The sequence below is a fragment of the Cydia splendana genome, chromosome 26 (assembly GCF_910591565.1).
Source record: "Cydia splendana chromosome 26, ilCydSple1.2, whole genome shotgun sequence".
Lineage (NCBI taxonomy): Eukaryota > Metazoa > Arthropoda > Insecta > Lepidoptera > Tortricidae > Cydia > Cydia splendana.
The window spans coordinates 11,291,521-11,311,275 of NC_085985.1; the positions used below are offsets into that span (position 1 = coordinate 11,291,521).

The window sequence follows — 19,755 nt, forward strand, 5'->3', positions numbered from 1 at the left end:
TAGGCAAGGTCACCACGCACTAGGCCAGACCGGACAAACATTTTATATTGAATATGTCTACTAAGTTGTATTTCATTTCAGAAAGGCTTCAAACATGGCACTGCTAGCCACCTGGACGGAAAGCAACCTTGAAGGAGTTTGCATGACAAACTAATAAGTGAGCGAGATGAAAGTGAAGTGAGAAGAAGTCACAAAAGTAATTCAAAGAAAGTCTCGAGTTAAAGAACCGGCTGACTCCACTCTGATTATATGGACAGTGTAAAACAGTGTGAACAACTACAGTGTATGGTGGACATATTTGATATGTGTGCTTTAGACTAGCTTCAAAGAATCAAACTAGAGGCGTATCAGTGAATCGGGAAGTGAATTGAATGAAGCTAATTTATTAATAAGTGATCTCCGGAGACAATGTAAGTTGAATATAAGGTTAAAAGATAATAAGATATATACATAGATAGTATATATAATAAGATATATTTTATGCTTATTCAAATAAAAGTGTAAATATCAACTTCAGAGTTTGACTTTAATAAATAGTCAGGTGACAACTAAAACAATATACTGCTAAAATTTCAGAGTCATAGTGAAGCTTAGTACATAGTAAACAAGGTTGATTTTTAGAGTTCTGTACACAAAAGGTAAATACGGGACCCCCCGGGAGACGGGGCGGGGAGGGCAATGGGACGGGACTAAGACTTCACTGTCCTATTAACACAAAACAAATTATTTTCAGAAAATATTTAATTTAGGCTCAGGGATGGCCAGGGGGCACCATAAGCTTTCAGTAAGTAGTGCATATACTTGGAAAAATTCGACCTATGCCGCTGGGGCCCGGTGGCCGAATGGCACAGGCACCTGCTGCTATAGCAGGGGATGCTGGTTCGATTCCAGCCTGGGGCACTGGAGGCCATGATCACTTTTTAGGGTTCCATACCCAAAGGGTAATAACGGGACCCTATTACTAAGGCTCCGCTGTCCATCTGTCCATCCGTCTGTCTGTCACCATGATCTCATGAACCGTGATAACTAGACAGTAGAAATTTTCACAAATGATGTATTTATGTTGCCGCTATAACAACAAATACTAAAAACAAAATTAAATAAATATTTAACCGGGGCCAATGCTAGACTGGATATGACAAATGAAATGAGTAAGTTTTTATTCATATGTTTTAAAATGCCATGTTGGTGGCAAACAAGCATACAAGGCTGTTAGTGCCGATGGTAAGTGGGACTTTAGACTAGATCTCTGCATCTCCAAGGGACTTACATTGCTGACGGGTTACAAATCTATACACTCTTATTAGGGTTCCATACCCGAAGGGTAAAAACGGGACCCTATTACTAAGACTCCTCTGTCCGTCTGTATGTCATCAGGTTGTATCTCATGAAACGTGATAGCTAGACGGTTGAAATTGCCACAGATATTGTATTTCTGTTGCCGCTATAACAACAAATACTAAAAACAGAATAAAATAAATAAAGTGGGGGTCTCATGCAGTAAACGTGATTTTTTTGCCGTTTTGTGCGTAATGGTACGGAACCTTGCGTGCGCGAGTCCGACTCGCACTTGGCCGGTTTTTCTTAGTAGGTATATGACATTTATTCAGTTTACTTCACTGTCCGTCTGTCTGTCCGTCACCAGGCTGTATCCCATGAACCGTGATAGGTAGCTAGGCAGTTGAAATTTTCACAGATGATGTATTTCTGTTGCCGCTATAAGAACAAATACTAAAAAGTATGGAACCCTTCGTGCGCGAGTCCGACTCGCACTTAGCCGGTTTTCTTAGTATATGACATTTAAGGCTCCGTCACACAGGCGCGTTTTGCGGGCGGCGCATGAGCGGGGCGCGCCGCTTTTTCATATAAAACGCTCACGCCCCGCCTGGAAAACGCGCCTGTGTGACGGAACCTTTATTTCAGTTTACTCCACTGTCCATCTGTCTGTCTGTCACCAGGCTGTATCTTATGAACCGTGATAGCTAGACTGTTGAAATTTTCACAGATGATGTATTTCTATTGCCGTATACTAAAAAGTACGGAACCCTCCTCGGTGGGCGAGTCCGACTCGCACTTATCCAGTTTTTGTTTATTTTTTTTTGTAATCGAATTTAATATTTAACGGACAGGCTTTAATATTAAAGAATGAAATCGTAGTCATAATTTCCATATGTACTTTTATTTTAGTGCCATGAAGGGTAGGTACAAAAGGGTTCCCTCTTTTGAGATTGGAAAGTGGGTTAGGTTATAAATGCGGCTTTTACAGAACCGATCTGCGATCAGAACAGTGGGTCAGGTTAGAGCTGTAATCCTTATAGAACCAAACTGCAACCAGAAGTGGGTTAGGTTAGGTTAGAACTGCGACCCTTACAGAACCGAACTGTTACCAGAAAAGTGGGTTAGGTTAGGTTTTTTAATTACATATTTGTTTTTAGATATATCGAAATAGTAAGTTTTTAGAGTTATAACTGTATGTTACGGATTTAAAGTTTTCTGAGATGAGATAGGTATGTAACCGCCATGATGAAGGTTTGAAGTCTAAAAGTAAATAATTACTTAATTCAAAATGAGTATCTATTATTATTATTTATTTTACCCGAGCGAAGCCGGGTTTTCATCTAGTGTTATTGTATTCTGAGAGATGAGAAGTCGGATTAGTCGCTCAACCGATCCGCAATTTGTACTGAGCGAGCAAAATCGATAAATCCAACAATTACATGAGACTAAAATATAATAATTGTGTTTGAATGTAATTAAACGTATGATATGTAAAAAACAAAATTACGTGTGAAATGTAACACTTTCTTTTTGTAAATTTGATGTCCCCGACCTCTTTTTATAACAAAAAACCGAGAAAACAGGCATTTTTGTGCAGCAGTGTTCACGCGCGCGTCTGGACTCGGTCTAGTGAAAAATCCAAGTGCAACTAGTTTTATTACCCGCGCTAGATTAGATTGACGCGCTAATCTTGTACCTCGGCAGAGGGGAAATAGTGCGAATGCCGCCTCCCTTCCGTGTTGCTCGAAGGGTGGAACAGAATGAGGGACTTTTGTGCAAACGGGGAATTGTTTAGGCTACGTAAGTTTTCTAACCGTTTTTAACCGCCTTAAAAAAAAAGGAGGTTCTCAGTTTGACCCGTATGTATGTATGTATTTATCCACTCACATGATTGATATTTTTCAGTGACCTCTATTATTATAATAAAATAAGGGTGACAGCTGGTAGCTACAGTTACCAAAAGCAAGTGAGTGGGTATGTATGTATGTATGTATGTATATTTGTTCGCGATTATCTCGCGTTTGGCTGAACCGATTTTGATGCGGTTTTCAGAAAAGTGTTTGTAACATTCTGGAGAAGGTTTTAGTATACATAGATCTGAGCTGATGCTGAACCCTGGCTGCACCTAGTGGAACTCAGGTTTGGTGCAACATAGGCACACGCTATTTAGGTCATCCGTCACATCTTGATGAGCACTTGGGAGAGCACTACTCAAGATAGAGCTGATGCTGAACCCTGGCTGTACCTAGTGGAACTCAGGTTTGGTGCAACATAGGCCCACGCTATTTAGGTCATCCGTCACATCTTGATGAGCACTTGGGAGAGCAGTACTCAAGATAGAGTTGATGCTGACTGAACCCTTGCTGTACCTAGTGGAACTCAGGTTTGGTGCAACATAGGCCCACGCTATTTTGGTCATCCGTTTCATCTTGATGAGCACTTGAGAGCAGTACCCAAGATAGAGCTGATGCTGAACCCTGGCTGTACCTAGTGGAACTCAGGTTTGGAGCAACATAGGCCCACGCTATTTTGGTCATCCGTCACATCTTGATGAGCACTACTCAAGATAGAGCTGATGCTGAACCCTGGCTGTACCTAGTGGAACTCAGGTTTGGTGCAACATAGGCCCACGCTATTTAGGTCATCCGTCACATCTTGATGAGCACTTGGGAGAACAGTACCCAAGATAGAGCTGATGCTGACTGAACCCTTGCTGTACCTAGTGGAACTCAGGTTTGGAGCAACATAGGCCAACGCTATTTTGGTCATCCGTCACATCTTGATGAGCACTTGGGAGAACAGTACCCAAGATAGAGCTGATGCTGAACCCTGGCTGTACCTAGTGGAACTCAGGTTTGGTGCAACATAGGCCCACGCTATTTAGGTCATCCGTCACATCTTGATGAGCACTTGGGAGAGCAGTACTCAAGATAGAGTTGATGCTGACTGAACCCTTGCTGTACCTAGTGGAACTCAGGTTTGGAGCAACATAGGCCAACGCTATTTTGGTCATCCGTCACATCTTGATGAGCACTTGGGAGAACAGTACCCAAGATAGAGCTGATGCTGAACCCTGGCTGTACCTAGTGGAACTCAGGTTTGGAGCAACATAGGCCAACGCTATTTTGGTCATCCGTCACATCTTGATGAGCACTTGGGAGAACAGTACCCAAGATAGAGCTGATGCTGAACCCTGGCTGTACCTAGTGGAACTCAGGTTTGGTGCAACATAGGCACACTTTGTTTTGGTTAACCGACTTCTCGTCGTGTGCCTATGTTGCAGTGTTCCACTAGGTGGGTCAATCAACTCTTTTCTAACCGCCTTTAAAAAAAGGAGGTTCTCAGTTTGATCCGTATGTTTGTATGAATAAGAATAAGAAGAAGATTATGATGCGGTTTTCAGAAAAGTGTTACATTCTGGAGAAGGTTTTAGTGTATGGATGGTTTGAAAAACCAATTGGACCCGGTAGGTGGCGATGCAATCGGTATACCTACAAACAAATTTAGATTGCTGAAACCGATTTAGATAAAATAGTGGGAGTGGGAGTCGGACTCGGACTGGGACTGGAAGTGGGAGTGGGAGCAATATACATACAAATCGCTTAGCACCGAAACGTCAATAAGTATTATGTTTTGTCGCGATTATCATTGAGTTAGACCATCACCAACATTAGTAAGTAATTAACTAGCCCAAATCTAAATGGAGAAGATAACAAACTAGTATTTTAGCCCAAAACCTAAAATAAATGAAGTACCTATCACTAAAAAGTAAAAAATAAAACAAAATAAATAAAAAAGATTTTTTTTTAAATAAACTAAAACAAAATAACTTAATACTAAATTACACTAAAACTAAATGGAGAGCCTAACAAACTAGTAGTTCAGCCCAAAACCTAAAATAAATGAAGTACCTGTCACTAAAAAGTAAAAAATAAAATAAAAAAGAGTAAAAAAATAAACAATAAGAAAACCAAAATAAAATATCTTAATATACTTAATTTCTTTTTTTAAAAAAGGGAACCGCCCAACCCACTGAAAAGCACAAAATAATTCTTATATGGCACGTGTCCTGTCCCTATTCCGTCGTAAAGCAAATCATCCGGGTAATTACTTCATTTTTGAAGGCGGTGCCAAACCGACAAAAATATTCTTTGCTGCCAATCAGAAAAAAATACGAGTATGTAGTACCTACAAGAACTAAATTAATGAGTAAACTAAACTAACATATGACTTATGATAGACCTATGTACGTGACTATGACTCTGACCTATGATATATTTATAATGCAAGTACGTGCAGCGTTCTTTGTTGTCTAAAATATCGATTCTCTAAAATTTTGGTTTGGCACCGACTTCAAAAACGAAGTAATTACCCGGATGATTATTAATTTTCTTTATTTATTTTTCGTCTTAATTTTCTTATTATTAGGCATTTTCGAGCCTTTTGCACGACTTTCTATGCATGTGCACTATGGACCAGCTATACGCAAAGGTAACGACCTACGCATCCAATACAACAATGCCTTCAGGGCACTGTTGCGGCTGCCTCGCTGGTGCAGCGCGTCCGGGATGTTCGCGGATGCGCGCGTGAACGGGTTCCCGGCCATCATGCGCGCGCGCTGCGCGGCTGCACTGCGGCGCCTGCGGGACAGTCGCAACAGTCTCCTGACTGTTATAGCGGACAGGATGGACAGTCAGCTTCTTGCGCACTGGGCCAGGGTACACTCGGTGGTGGCTACATACACATGAGTGTATGTAGTTATACCGGTGTATATGCCTGGCTCCTGTCAAACACTATTTATAGTTTACCTTAATTAGTTCATATAGATGGTCAAGCAAATCTTGTCAGTAGAAAAAGGCGCGAAATTCAAATTTTCTATGAGACGATATCCCTTCGCGCCTACATTTTTCAAATTTGCCGCCTTTTTCTACTGACAAGATCTGCTTGACCAAGTATATTTCAGTACAAAACTTTGTTTTTAAGTTAAATTTAGTTAGTTTGTAGTTAGTTAGTTTTTTCCATGTAAGTGTATGGACCAAGGTCTGAAATAAATGTTTTTTTTTTATTTTTATTTTTTAATTAATTACTTTTTGGCAGAAATTTGCTTTACGACGGGATAGGGACAGGACACGTGCCATATAAGAATTATTTTGTGCTTTTAGGTGGGTTAGTTTTTTGAAGGCAGTTCCCTTTTTTAAAAAAGAAATTATATTAAGATATTTTATTTTGGTTTTCTTATTGTTTATTTTTTTACTCTTTTTCATTTTATTTTTTGAAATACAGTTTGTTAAACATTAGTGCAAAAATCTGTATGATTCAAGTGATCCAACCCTAGCAAGTAAATCCTACGAATGACATGACAACTTTGTAGGGTTATCACTGATATAAAAAAAATCATTTTAACGATTTTGTTTTACTTATTAATCCAGCTTTACGATTATAATAACTTGATTGTATCAAAGGATAGTGTTATCGTTATCAACTTATCACTTAGATAACACTATCCTTTCAGACGAATGAAGAATTCATATTAGAGAGCTAGGTAATTATACAAACGCGTCTTATTATGTTTTTCGAGTTACAGAGGTTTGTTAGTAAATAACTTCGAGAATATACTTAGACATGATAAAACAATTCGCCCATGTTTTCGAGTCTTAAGTTATAGAGGTCAACTTTTACTCCGTCCGTCCGTCTGTCACCAGGCTGTATCTCACGAACCGTGATAGCTACAGTTGAAATTTTCACAGATGATGTATTTCTGTTGTCGCTATAACAACAAATACTAAAAACAGAATAAAATAAAGATTTAAGTGGGGCTCCCGTACAACAAACATGATTTTTGACCGAAGTTAAGCAACGTCGGGCGGGGTCAGTACTTGGATGGGTGACCGTTTTTTTTGCCGTTTTTTAAATTATGGTATGGAACCCTTCGTGCGCGAGTCCGATTCGCACTTGCCCGGTTTTTTAGCATTAGAAAAAGACTACGCGATCTTGACATGTATTTTAATTGAAACGGACTACTGTAAAAGCGGGCGGAGCTGCGGAAAGCGCCGAAATTCTAAAACGTAACAAATATAAGAAGAGAGTACCATTTTGTACCATTTGGTGTTGAAACTCTAGGTCCATGGGGTCCCAGCGCGCATAAGTTGTTCGCAGAAATCGCGAAGCGTCTGGTTGTCGTAACGGTTACATATCAGAATACCGAAAATCGATTTACCTAATGTTGAATCACCTATGCTCGTTTCACCTATTTTTTTAAATGCGTAATGATCAATTAACCTAAGCTCATAACACCTAATGAACGAATTACCTATTGCACGTTTCACCTACAATTGGTTTACCTAAGCTCAGAATACCTATGCTAGATTTTCCTAAAGTTGAAACACCTAATACTCGAAATACCTAAAGCTAATATACCTAATACACGAAACACCTAATGTTGATATACCTAATGCACAAAATACCTAAAATCGGTATACCTAATGATCGAATTTCCTAAAGTTAACATACCTACTGCACGAATTACCTAAAGTCAATATACCTAAAGTTAACATACCTAATGAACGAAATACCTAAATTCGATACAACGAAATATGTACCTAAAATTAAAAATATAATTATTGTTTAGTAGAATATTATTAGGACATACATTTGATATACATTTTTTAGCCAAATCATTCAATTGGCTTACAATTTTTTATTATAATATAAGGTCTAGTCATTTGCCAGAGTCGAGATAGGTGCGACGACGAGCAAAGCGAGGAGGAGCGTGTTAGGGTCACTGCGACCAAACAGTGCCAAAACCGACTTTTATTTCATCGTCATGATGTTAACTTACAAATATTAAGTTTTTGGTAAGATAAGATAAGATAACTAATTTTGTAGTCATACGATTTATTGGGTGGAGTTGCCACTTGATCATTCGGCAAAATGATATGATATTTGTACTAGGTATATAAACTTTAGGTATTCCGTGTATTAGGCATATCGACATTAGGTAATTCGTTCAGGAAGTATATCAACTTTAGGTATTTCGTGCGATAGGTTTAACAGTTTTAGGTATTTCGTCCATTAGGTAAGTCAAGTTTAAGTACATCGTTCATTAGTTATATCAGCTTTAGGTGTATCGTCCATTAGGTATATCAGCTATAGGTGACTCGTGCATTAGGTATAATAGCTTAAGGTGAAACGTGCAGTAGGTAAAACGTGCATTAGGTATATCGTGCATTAGGTGTTTCGTCCATTAGGTTATTTGAGCTTAGGTATTATAAACTTAGGTCAGTCAATGTTTAGGTAAAATAATCGATAGGTAATTTAAAAATAGGTGAATCAAGCATTAGGTGATTCAACATTAGGTAAATCAGTTTTCGGTATTCTGATATGTAACCGTCGTAACTGGTGACCGAGGAGCTGGCGGCTACCTCGCACAACGTATCAGCATTGCGACACAGCGAGGAAATGCCGCCAGCATCCTTGGTACAATGCCTCGAGGGCCTATTTTAGATTTAAGCTAGTTATTAATTTCGTTTAGTAGTACCACTGTATATATAGTGTATGTAAATAAATGATTTTCCATTGAAAAACGCTTTTTTAAAATCAGTAGGTAACTATTACTTATGACAGCAAAAGAATGTACATAATATATGATTCATAATTGTTACATATTTGCCGTGACTTATTTTTCAAAAGTGTTTTTCAATAAAAAGACGTCAACATTGTTTACCTTTTTTCTAATGCTAAAAAAAAACTATAATTTTCTTTCATTAAGTATCTAGGTTTTATGGTAGAAAAAGTATTATTTAGATGACTCATAGAAAAAGTAGGTACTAACTACCTATATTGTATACAATAGTGATATAATCATCAAGCTTACCTATTGCATGTTTATTTAATCTAATACCAGGTACACGACTGAAAAGCTCTCTATTAAGTATATAGGGTATATCACGATTGTATAAAAAACTATTTGGTGTGGTCCTTACTTTTGCTTCAAGTACCTAGAGTCAGACCAAGAAAAGTCTGCAGCGATTTTAATAGCCCACGCAGTGCAAGTGATGTTTTAAACGTCAAACTTCTATGAAATTATGACGTATAAGTAATACTTGCACTGCGTATGCTATCAAAATCGCTGCATACCTTTCCTGGTCTAATTCTATCTACCTTTATGTTTAAGTTTTTGTTATATCCTATCAGGAACGTATACCTAACTAATTGTACTTATTTGCTTATAATCCTTAATCACTGAAACTCATAAAAAGTATTTTACAACATGATAGTATTGAAAAAAATCATATCATGTTAAGCCGTATATTATCGGGCAGCTATATTGCACTTAATATATTACTCTTTCAAGTGCAATAAGTAGTATTATTGCACTTGAAAGAGAACCCCATACATTCGATGACTCTAAAGAGAATGCCGCACAGACTCTACAAGTGATCCTTTCGGGTATTCTTGGCTCCTAGTCTGTTCGAGAAACTGAAAACAGTGAAAAATAGAGATGCTACTCCTAAAAATACGTGTGATCCTACCTCATTAGATTCGTCATGATGCCTAGAAAAATGTATTCGAAGCGTGTATTAGCACACAAAAAATGTCTTAAGTTATAAACAAAAAAAGGGGAAAAAAATAAGCGCAATCACCTTTTCACGCCGCGCGCGTTTCCCGAAAATGAGACGCGGAGGGCTGTGTTCAGCGTTTAATAAAAAGTACCTATTAATAATGGAGATACAGCTCTAGCTGCAAGTATAGAATGTTTTATTGGAAATGTCGTCCTCTTTTATATAATATTAATATTGGTTCATAGGAAATATCTTAAGGGCTTTGCCCACAAACTGTGAGATTGCGGGCTTTGAGGACGCCAAAAATGCTTTTAAAATTGCTTGCCCAGGCAAACAATTTCCAGACAACCCAAATTCACAAAGGAGTTGGGATAATGTTTACTGTGATTTAACTTACAATACTCTCCTAAACAACTGTACAGGTCCAGACCGCGCGAGGCTTTTGGCGGTCGGAGCCCGGGAAGCCGGTTACTGGCTACATGCCCATCCTTCGCCCAATACTGGTACTTTCTTGGATCCGGCCTCCCTTAGACTGGCGACTGGTTTGCGACTCGGGGTTTCGGTGTGTACGCCACACATATGCTCTTGTGGCACGGACGTGGACCGACTGGGACACCACGGATTATCTTGTCAAAAAAGTGCAGGCCGTTTTTCGAGACATGCGTCGCTTAACGACATAGTCCGTCGGTCTCTTGCCACCATCAATGTGCCTGCTCTTCTTGAGCCGACTGGCATTATCAGAGATGATGGCAAGAGGCCCGATGGAGTGTCCTTAGTTCCTTGGAGCTTGGGACGGATATTGGTGTGGGATGCTACCTGCGTAGACACACTGGCACCGTCCCACCTCCAACGGACTACTGTAAAAGCGGGCGGAGCGGCGGAAAGCGCCGAAATTCTAAAACGTAACAAATATAAGAGCCTCGGTAGAGAGTACCATTTTGTACCATTTGGTGTTGAAACTCTAGGTCCATGGGGTCCCAGCGCGCATAAGTTGTTCGCAGAAATCGCGAAGCGTCTGGTTGACGTAACTGGTGACCGAAGAGCTGGCGGCTACCTCGCACAACGTATCAGCATTGCGATACAGCGAGGAAATGCAGCCAGCATCCTTGGTACAATGCCTCAAGGGCCTATTTTAGATTTAAGCTAGTTATTAATTTCGTTTAGTAGTACCACTGTATATATATTGTATATAAAATAAATTAAAAAGAATATTGGTTTCTTAAATATTAATACTTTTTGAGATATTGTGGAAATAAAAAATATCTACTATTTCCCCCCTTCTTTTGTTTATAACTTTTGATATTTTTTGTGTGCTAATACACGCTAAGAATACATTTTTCTATAGGCATCATGAGGAATCTAATCGTATCACACGTATTTTTAGGAGTAGTATCTCTATTTTTCACCGTTTTCATTTTCTCGCACAGTCTATACCCATATAACCATTCCAGTCGCAGAATCACAAAGTGGTAACTAAATGTCAGATGTGTCGTAACAGAGTCCACACAATGTGTCTAGAATTGTTTCGAAACAAAGTGTCGTCGCCGTGTCTACACTTTTCCGTAACAAGGTGTCGACACATTTGTGTGCACTTTGCGTGCGGTTTGCGACTAAATCTGACAGCAAATTTGTGACAGCAAATGTCAATATAAAATACCTCTTGAAAACCAAGGTTTGTCAAACTACTATTAGTGTCTCGTGTGCTCGTAATTCTAGTAAGTCATCATGGGCAATGCAAATGATAATAATCGACCGAAACCATATAAACACCCAACACCCGTCAACCTTTTACAGAAAAGTTTTTAAAGAAATTCAATAAGCTACTTAGGTCAGGCAACGAATGCTCCAAAAGTTGTAGAGGGAAATGCTCGGAACACAATTTTTGACTCCGTAACTCGGTTTGACAAGTTAGGAGGTGAACATATCAAAAGTCCCCGGCCGTAGCCCTTGAGCGGGGGGGAGAGAGGGGGCTTTGAAGGTCCCATTTTCCCGTTTTTCGATTATATCTCGGAAACTATGCATCTCAGCGACATGGCCACTTATACAAAATGAAAGTTAATTTAATTTGTTACAAGTTTATTCCGTCAATTTTTTCGATATGTTGAATAGTTTTTGAGATATCCGCTCTTGAAAGTTTATTTAGGGCTCTCAATTTTATCTTGATATATCTATATCAGTGAAGGTGCTAGGCCGTGTTTGGTATCGTTTTCGTATAAATCTGGGGTGCTGAATCCATTTAAGATATCACATTGACACCATTCCACAAAATAAAAATAAATCTTTTTAGGGTTCCGTACCTCAAAAGGAAAAAAACGGAACCCTTATAGGATCACTCGTGCGTCTGTATGTATGTCCGTCTGAATACACAAAATAGTTCTTTACCTATAGATGACAGGAAAACCTATTAGAAATGTGCAGTCAAGCGCGAGTCGGACTTAATGTACGGAACCCTTAATACGCGAGTCCGACTCGCACTTGGCCTGTTTTTTTGAAACTCTTCTTGACGCTTAACCGCTGAACCGATTTCGTTGAAATTTGGTATAGAAATAGTTTGCGTCCCGGAACAGGACATAGGATAGATCTTATAACCAAAATCATCTTTTGAAGGTGTGAAAAGTGGCGTGGAAATTTGTACGGGAAATCAATAACCGCTGAACCGATTTATATGAAATTTGGGATGGTCTACATCTTTGATTTAGTTAAAAATGATGAAAAAACATGACTTCAAACCTAAACTTAAACAGTATTAACTTCAAGAAGTCAATTCTGAATTCCCCCCTACACCTCATTTCACACCTTTAAAGGGTGATTTTTGAGATAACTTATTATATCCTGTCTCGGAACTCAAAATATATGTGTACCAAATTTAAATTAAAACTGTTCAGCAGTTTAAGCGTGAAGAGGAGTTTAAAAGAAAGTATTTTAATAAGTTTATATGTTTTTACTTCGGAATGGTGTCAATGTGATACCTTAACTAAATTTGGTACTGCGAATTTATACGAAAACGATACCAAAACATGGCCTCGTAGCTTTACTGTTGTAGAAGTCAAAATAAAATTGAGTGCCCTAAATTCTTATTACTTGGCCAAACTTGTGTAGAAGGAAAAGGTAAAATAAAAGTCTTCGGCAGGAATATAAGACACAAATATATATTTTTTTTGCGTTACTATTTCATTCATCAAATATAAACATACCTTGATTATACTATTCTAGTGAGATCCTCATAGATAAACAAAAACATTTACTTAAAAAATTACAAGGTCGAAATGTCACGGAACTTTTTTTTTTTTTTTCCTTTATTAAGGGGCTTTTTCGATTGAACGAATATGTCACCCCATAAAAAACAGACTTAATTAACAAAGTTAAAAGAAAGTAAATAGCTACATCTAGTTTAATTACATCACACATTTCTGTCCCTCAGACCGCACTTAACAATATTTAGTACCTTTTCAACAACCTCAGACATGGGGTTCGAAAGGTAGGTATTACATAACCCAATGGAACTGTCATTGTCATGAAATATCTGTCTTCTAAGTCGCTCATTTCGGACACACTCCATTAAAATATGATACACATCCTCGACGCGATTACATAAGGTGCATAATTCCGAATTCACTTTACGCATGAGGTAGGCGAACTTATTCAATGGAATGTGTCCAGAGCGCAATCTCAATAATAAAACTAGATCCTGCCTACACAACACACTATTATCAATCCAAGGAGAATTAAAGGGTTGTGGCTGTATTGTCTTATACCAAATACCTTTGTCCCTAGATCTCTCGTCGAAATATTCCTTCCACAATTCGCGACACTTTAATTTGACTAAATGTAAACAGTCATTATTGCCCCCATACAATGTTTCAAGTGAAATTCAATGCCATCGCTGCATGCCTGTTTTGCTAATGCATCAGCTGTCTCATTGCCACTTATACCTACATGCGATGGAATCCATTGCAATATTATAACTTTTGCCATAGATTTAGTAATATGTGAAAAATATAAACTTTTATGACAAAAAAAATCTGGACACAATTTAAGAATCACCCAATTGCGTCGAGGAATCATCTGTATTTTTGCTTGTTTCATTACCTCCTCGCTTCTTTTTTGTCCTTTGTATTCTGTAGCAATTTGTTAGATCTGAAAATAAAGATGACTTGCGTCGTCACGGATGTCGATTTATAGGTTTTAGGGAGTGCAGAATTCGAAAACGATGATCATTTTATAATCCAAGATGGCGGCTACGTATTTTGTCATAAAAGTGGAATCCAAAATAGTCATCATTTTCGAAATCTGCGCCCCCTAAAACCTATAAAACGACATCCATGACGACTTTTATGACATAGTGCATGGCCGCCATCTTGGAATCCAAAATAGTCATCATTTTCGAAATCTGCGCCCCCTAAAACCTATAAAACGATATCCATGACGACTTTTATATATATAATTATATTATATGTAATATATGTTTAGTATTTATGTATGTAGCATGTATTTTATTTTATAATATTATTTACGTATTTTATTTACTTTTGGACGTTTTGGTTAGTTTACTTTTAAAATGTTACTGTGCATTCCGTAAGTTTGTCTATCTAATTTGAATTCTCCCCTCATCTACTCGAAGGTTAGCTGGAAGAGATCCCTTACAGGGATAAGTTCGCCTTTGTACCTTTATTTCTGTAAATATTATGTAAACCTGTGTTGTGTACAATAAAGTGATTACTACTACTACTACTACTACTTTTATGACATAGTGCATTGCCGCCATTTTTAAATTGAAAATGATATCATTTTCGAAATCTGCGCCCCCCAAAACCTATAAAACGACACCCATGACGACTTTTATGACATAGTGCATGGCCGCCATTTTGGATTCCAAAATGGTCATCATTTTCGAAAGCGGGGCCCCCTAAAACCTATAAAACGACATACATGACGACTTTTATGACATAGTGCATGGCCGCCATCTTGGAATCCAAAATGGTCATCATTTTCGAAATCTGCGCCCCCTAAAACCTATAAAACGACACCCATGACGACTTTTATGACATAGTGCATGGCCGCCATTTTGGAATCCAAAATGGTTATCATTTTCTAAATCTGCGCCCCCCAAAACCTATAAAACGACACCCATGACGACTTTTATGACATAGTGCATGGCCGCCATTTTGGATTTCAAAATGGTCATCATTTTCTAAATCGGGGCCCCCTAAAACCTATAAAACGACATCCATGACGACTTTTATGACATAGTGCATGGCCGCCATCTTGGAATCCAAAATGGTTATCATTTTCGAAATCTGCGCCCCCTAAAACCTATAAAACGACACCCATGACGACTTTTATGGCATAGTGCATGGCCGCCATTTTGGATTCCAAAATGGTCATCATTTTCAAAATTGGGGCCCCCTAAAACGTATAAAACGACATCCATGACGACTTTTATGACACAGTGCATGGCCGCCTTTTCGGATTCCAAAATGGTCATTATTTTCGAAATCGGCACTCCCTAAAACCTATATATCGACACCCATCTCGACTTTTATGACAAAGTGTTTTGCTACCATCTGCATGCAAGACATTTCTATTATTTTTACGTACAAAAATGGCCCCCTGTCAACTTTCAATCGAGATTTAATCGATAATTTATTCGATTAATATTCAGATTAATTCAATTTCAATCTATGTTAGGTCGACTAAACTAATCGCGATTAAAATTTGAGAATTAACTTTTTTTATTCCATTAATTAGTCGAATAAACAGTTAATCGATTAATGCCCATCTCTGACCACGGCATTTTTACACTTTGAGAATATCTGAAAACAAATCAACACAAGGAGCCATTTTGCAAATCCAGTAACATACCAGTAACTTTGTTATTACTTTTGACAGCGCGTGTCATGTGTCAACACAGAGTCGACACAAAGTCGAAACATTGCAACTACTTTGTGACTGCAATATTTCTCAGCCTTGAACCATATTTATACATCATAATTAACAAGTTTCGTAGTATGTAAAGCGTTATTTCTGTTATTTAAGTATAGTATACGCATCGAAGTACTAAAGATGCTTCAAATAATATAGTTATGAACACAGGCACTGAGAAGTAAACAATTTCATTTCCGGCTAAACTAAAACAATGTGGTGGCGCGTTGATTATATTACACTTAGTTTATCAAATCACTCGAGCAGTTTAATTCCCCATAATAATTTAAGTCATATTGTAATATAAATGCAAACAATATATAATTACGTCTTGTAATCCGTTTTAGAGATGGCGTATTAATGTCACTTATTTTTATTTAAGTATTTTTCCATCTGACAGTTTCCATTTGACAGGAACAAAATGAACGAATGAACGAATGATTTTGGCATAAAGTAGTCGCAAACCCGAAACAATGTGTGCACACGGCGACCACACTTTATGTCACTTTGTGTCATGTGTCGACCCTTCCCCATTTCTGGTAACTGTGTCGACACGGCGACGACTCTGCGACTGGAATTGTGACCGAAACAGACGGTGTCGACACAAGATGTGTCAACACCGCGTCGTAACGGCGACTGGAAATGGTTGTACTATAGTCTGTGCGAGAAAATGAAATATCCGTTTGGCTCGATCAGCATTGCTACACAACTTGACGTCCCTTTGCGTGAACAACCACAGATAGATAGGCAATGACTTGAATTTTGACAATCCCATATAGCCGAAAGGGATAGTGCCATACATTAGAAAGGGATTAGAAAGGCAGTCGAAACGGAGAACTTTGCTAACGCTTCGGTCAATTACAAAAAAAAACACCCTCTATACCCACGCTGCCAAAAAATCCATTTGATGGCAAAAATGCCTTACATCATTTTAGATAAGAGCTGATATATCTACTCTTAAAACTACTGGACCGATTTCCATCAAAAAGTACATATCAGTCCAGATTTCTTTGAAATACCCTATCGGGAAACAAAAAAAGACAAAGATTCAAACGAATTGAGAACTGGAAGAAATCCCTTAAATGGATAAGTTCGCCTTTGTACCGCATATCCTGTGCCATACATTTGTGTTTTGTACAATACATAGTTTATACATACATACATACTTTGTGAAGCCGGTTAAAATGAAATTCTTATTTTTTGCTGTCAAATAGTACCTATGTACCATACTTACATAGGTTTATGAATGAACAACCACTAACCTTCCACGTCCCAAGCCCTAGGATCGGGCAAGTCTTCCCATTATTGAAGGTAACCACGGGAACAGCCATCACAAACACCGTATATATATGTTATAATTATACTTCGTATCAATAGGAAACACGTCTGTATGTCTCGGCGTCCCGTCGCGGACTGAGCGGGCGCGTGGTGTATTTATAAAGAGGTTAAGTTAGGTTTCCGTGCCGTTCCATTGCGCCGATCGATTATGCCGATTATGGTATGGTAGGTCTTGAAGTTTAGAGCGGTGAATGGAGGAGTGACGCAGGCTCCAGTATGCTTGGTGTTTGCTGATAATAATACACCAAACACATGATAAACACCATTCAACACAAACACGGCATCGCCAGGCTTGGCGAACGTGCCAGTTTGTCGGACACCCCTTTAATTTGTGCAAAAAACAGACACCCATGCCGATCACTAGCAAACACAAAACAAAAGAGACAAACATCTGTTTAACAAGCATGTGGAGTCTGTGTGGAGCATGATGAATTAATTGAAATTACATTCCGTATAATATATATTAATTATAGATGGTCAAGCAAATCTTGTCAGTAGAAAAAGGCGCGAAATTCAAATTTTCTATGAGACGATATCCCTTCGCGCCTACATTTTTCAAATTTGCCGCCTTTTTCTACTGACAAGATCTGCTTGACCAACTATATATAGAATTGCTCTCTTCGCTATATGCAAGTTCTTGATTTCAATCCATCGTAAAATTGTTGAAATTAGTGGAGTATTTATTGTATTTAATCTTGGAAGCTAAGCAGTAGGTGGGTACGAGGGTCGCAGTCCCGGTCACCCAACACATCTAAACTCCTAGAAACCTGGAATCCTGCAGTTGTGGAAACCAGAATTCTTCCAGAACGCGTGAATCTCGAAAAACAACAAGAACAGACATTACATAAAAACATAGGTACCTACAATATTTTAAAATATAATCAGTCGCACCAAAGAAACCGTACCCTAACCTTGCTAATGTAACTGACGTAACTATGGAATTATTCAGCTTCCATTCAAGGCAAGCACGAAGTTATGCGAAATTTGCTCTTATAATGATTATAGGTATGACCTTAAAAATTCACAGATTTCGTGCCTCACACGACTATCGAGCACATTGGAAATGAATCTACGGAATTCGAAAAAATATTGTCGCTGAGCGACGAGAAAGTCTGGATAAGGAAAAAGTTACAAAATAAAACTACAACGTTGAATGATAATTATTTTATTCTTAGACTAACACAAGTATCCTGGACATAACGCATGTGAACAAACAAATTGCAAAATTTCCACACGCGGATCGAAGTTTGAATAATTGTCGCCGTGGCGCATAAGTATAGGTACATATTTCATTTTTCGATTAATAAGCAGGATATATTAATGTTCAAAGTACAAGAAACTTATTACACGGCAAATCCGTAGTCAACTCGAGAAGTGGTAGCCACATCGCCGTTATCGTCACTCGAGTCTTGATCGGCAGCGGCCCATTTGCTGCAAGATATGTATTTTTCTTGACAGCAGTTTGACGCGACGAGAGATGACCATAGCAGCGTTTGTCTATGTTGCACCAAACCTGAGTTCCAATAGGTACTACCAGGGTTCAGCATCAGCTATCTTGGGTACTACTCTCCTAAGTGCTCATCAAGACGAGTCGGATGACCAAAACAGCGTGTGCCTATGTTGCAACAAACCTGAGTTCCTTTAGGTACAGCCAGGGTTCAGCATCAGCTCTATCTTGGGTCCTCTCCATCTCCCTCTCCCTCTCCATCTCCCTCTCCCTCTCCATCTCCCTCTCCCTCTCCCTCCCTCTCCCTCTCCCTCTCCCTCTCCCTCCCTCTCCCTCTCCCTCTCCCTCTCCCTCTCCTCTCCCTCTCCCTCTCCCTCTCCCTCTCCCTCTCCCTCTCCCTCTCCCTCTCCTCTCCCTCTCCCTCTCCCTCTCCCTCTCCCTCTCCCTCTCCCTCTCCCTCTCCCCTCTCCCTCTCCCTCCCTCTCCCTCTCCCTCTCCCTCTCCCTCTCCCTCTCCCTCTCCCTCTCCCTCTCCCTCTCCCTCTCCCTCTCCCTCTCCCTCTCCCTCTCCCTCTCCCTCTCCCTCTCCCTCTCCTCTCCCTCTCCCTCTCCCTCTCCCTCTCCCTCTCCCTCTCCCTCTCCCTCTCCCTCTCCTCTCCCTCTCCCTCTCCCTCTCCCTCTCCCTCTCCCTCTCCCTCTCCCTCTCCCTCTCCCTCTCCTCTCCCTCTCCCTCTCCCTCTCCCTCTCCCTCTCCCTCTCCCTCTCCCTCTCCCTCTCCCTCTCCCTCTCCCTCTCCCTCTCCCTCTCCCTCTCCCTCTCCCTCTCCTCTCCCTCTCCCTCTCCCTCTCCCTCTCCCTCTCCCTCTCCCTCTCCCTCTCCCTCTCCCTCTCCCTCTCCCTCTCCCTCTCCCTCTCCCTCTCCCTCTCCCTCTCCCTCTCCCTCTCCCTCTCCCTCTCCCTCTCCCTCTCCCTCTCCCTCTCCCTCTCCCTCTCCCTCTCCCTCTCCCTCTCCCTCTCCCTCTCCCTCTCCCTCTCCCTCTCCCTCTCCCTCTCCCTCTCCCTCTCCTCTCCCTCTCCCTCTCCCTCTCCCTCTCCCTCTCCCTCTCCCTCTACCTCTACCTCTCCCTCTCCCTCCCTCTACCTCTCCCTCTCCCTCTCCCTCTCCCTCTCCCTCTCCCTCCCCCTATCGATAATTCACAACAAACACCGAT

General features: G+C 39.8%; 1 protein-coding gene across 3 annotated transcripts in view; it reads right to left on the reverse strand.

Moving 5' to 3' along the window:
• LOC134803364 (aldo-keto reductase family 1 member B1-like) overlaps positions 1-17,165 on the reverse strand; it is a 34,679-nt gene extending 17,514 nt beyond the window's left edge. For all 3 annotated transcript variants that reach the window (XM_063776168.1, XM_063776169.1, XM_063776166.1), the window contains exon 1: positions 17,024-17,165. In XM_063776168.1, coding sequence (XP_063632238.1) covers positions 17,024-17,092 — 69 coding nt within the window. In that variant the 5' untranslated portion in view covers positions 17,093-17,165. The remainder of the gene's footprint in view (positions 1-17,023) is intronic.
• Positions 17,166-19,755: the final 2,590 nt, after the last annotated feature.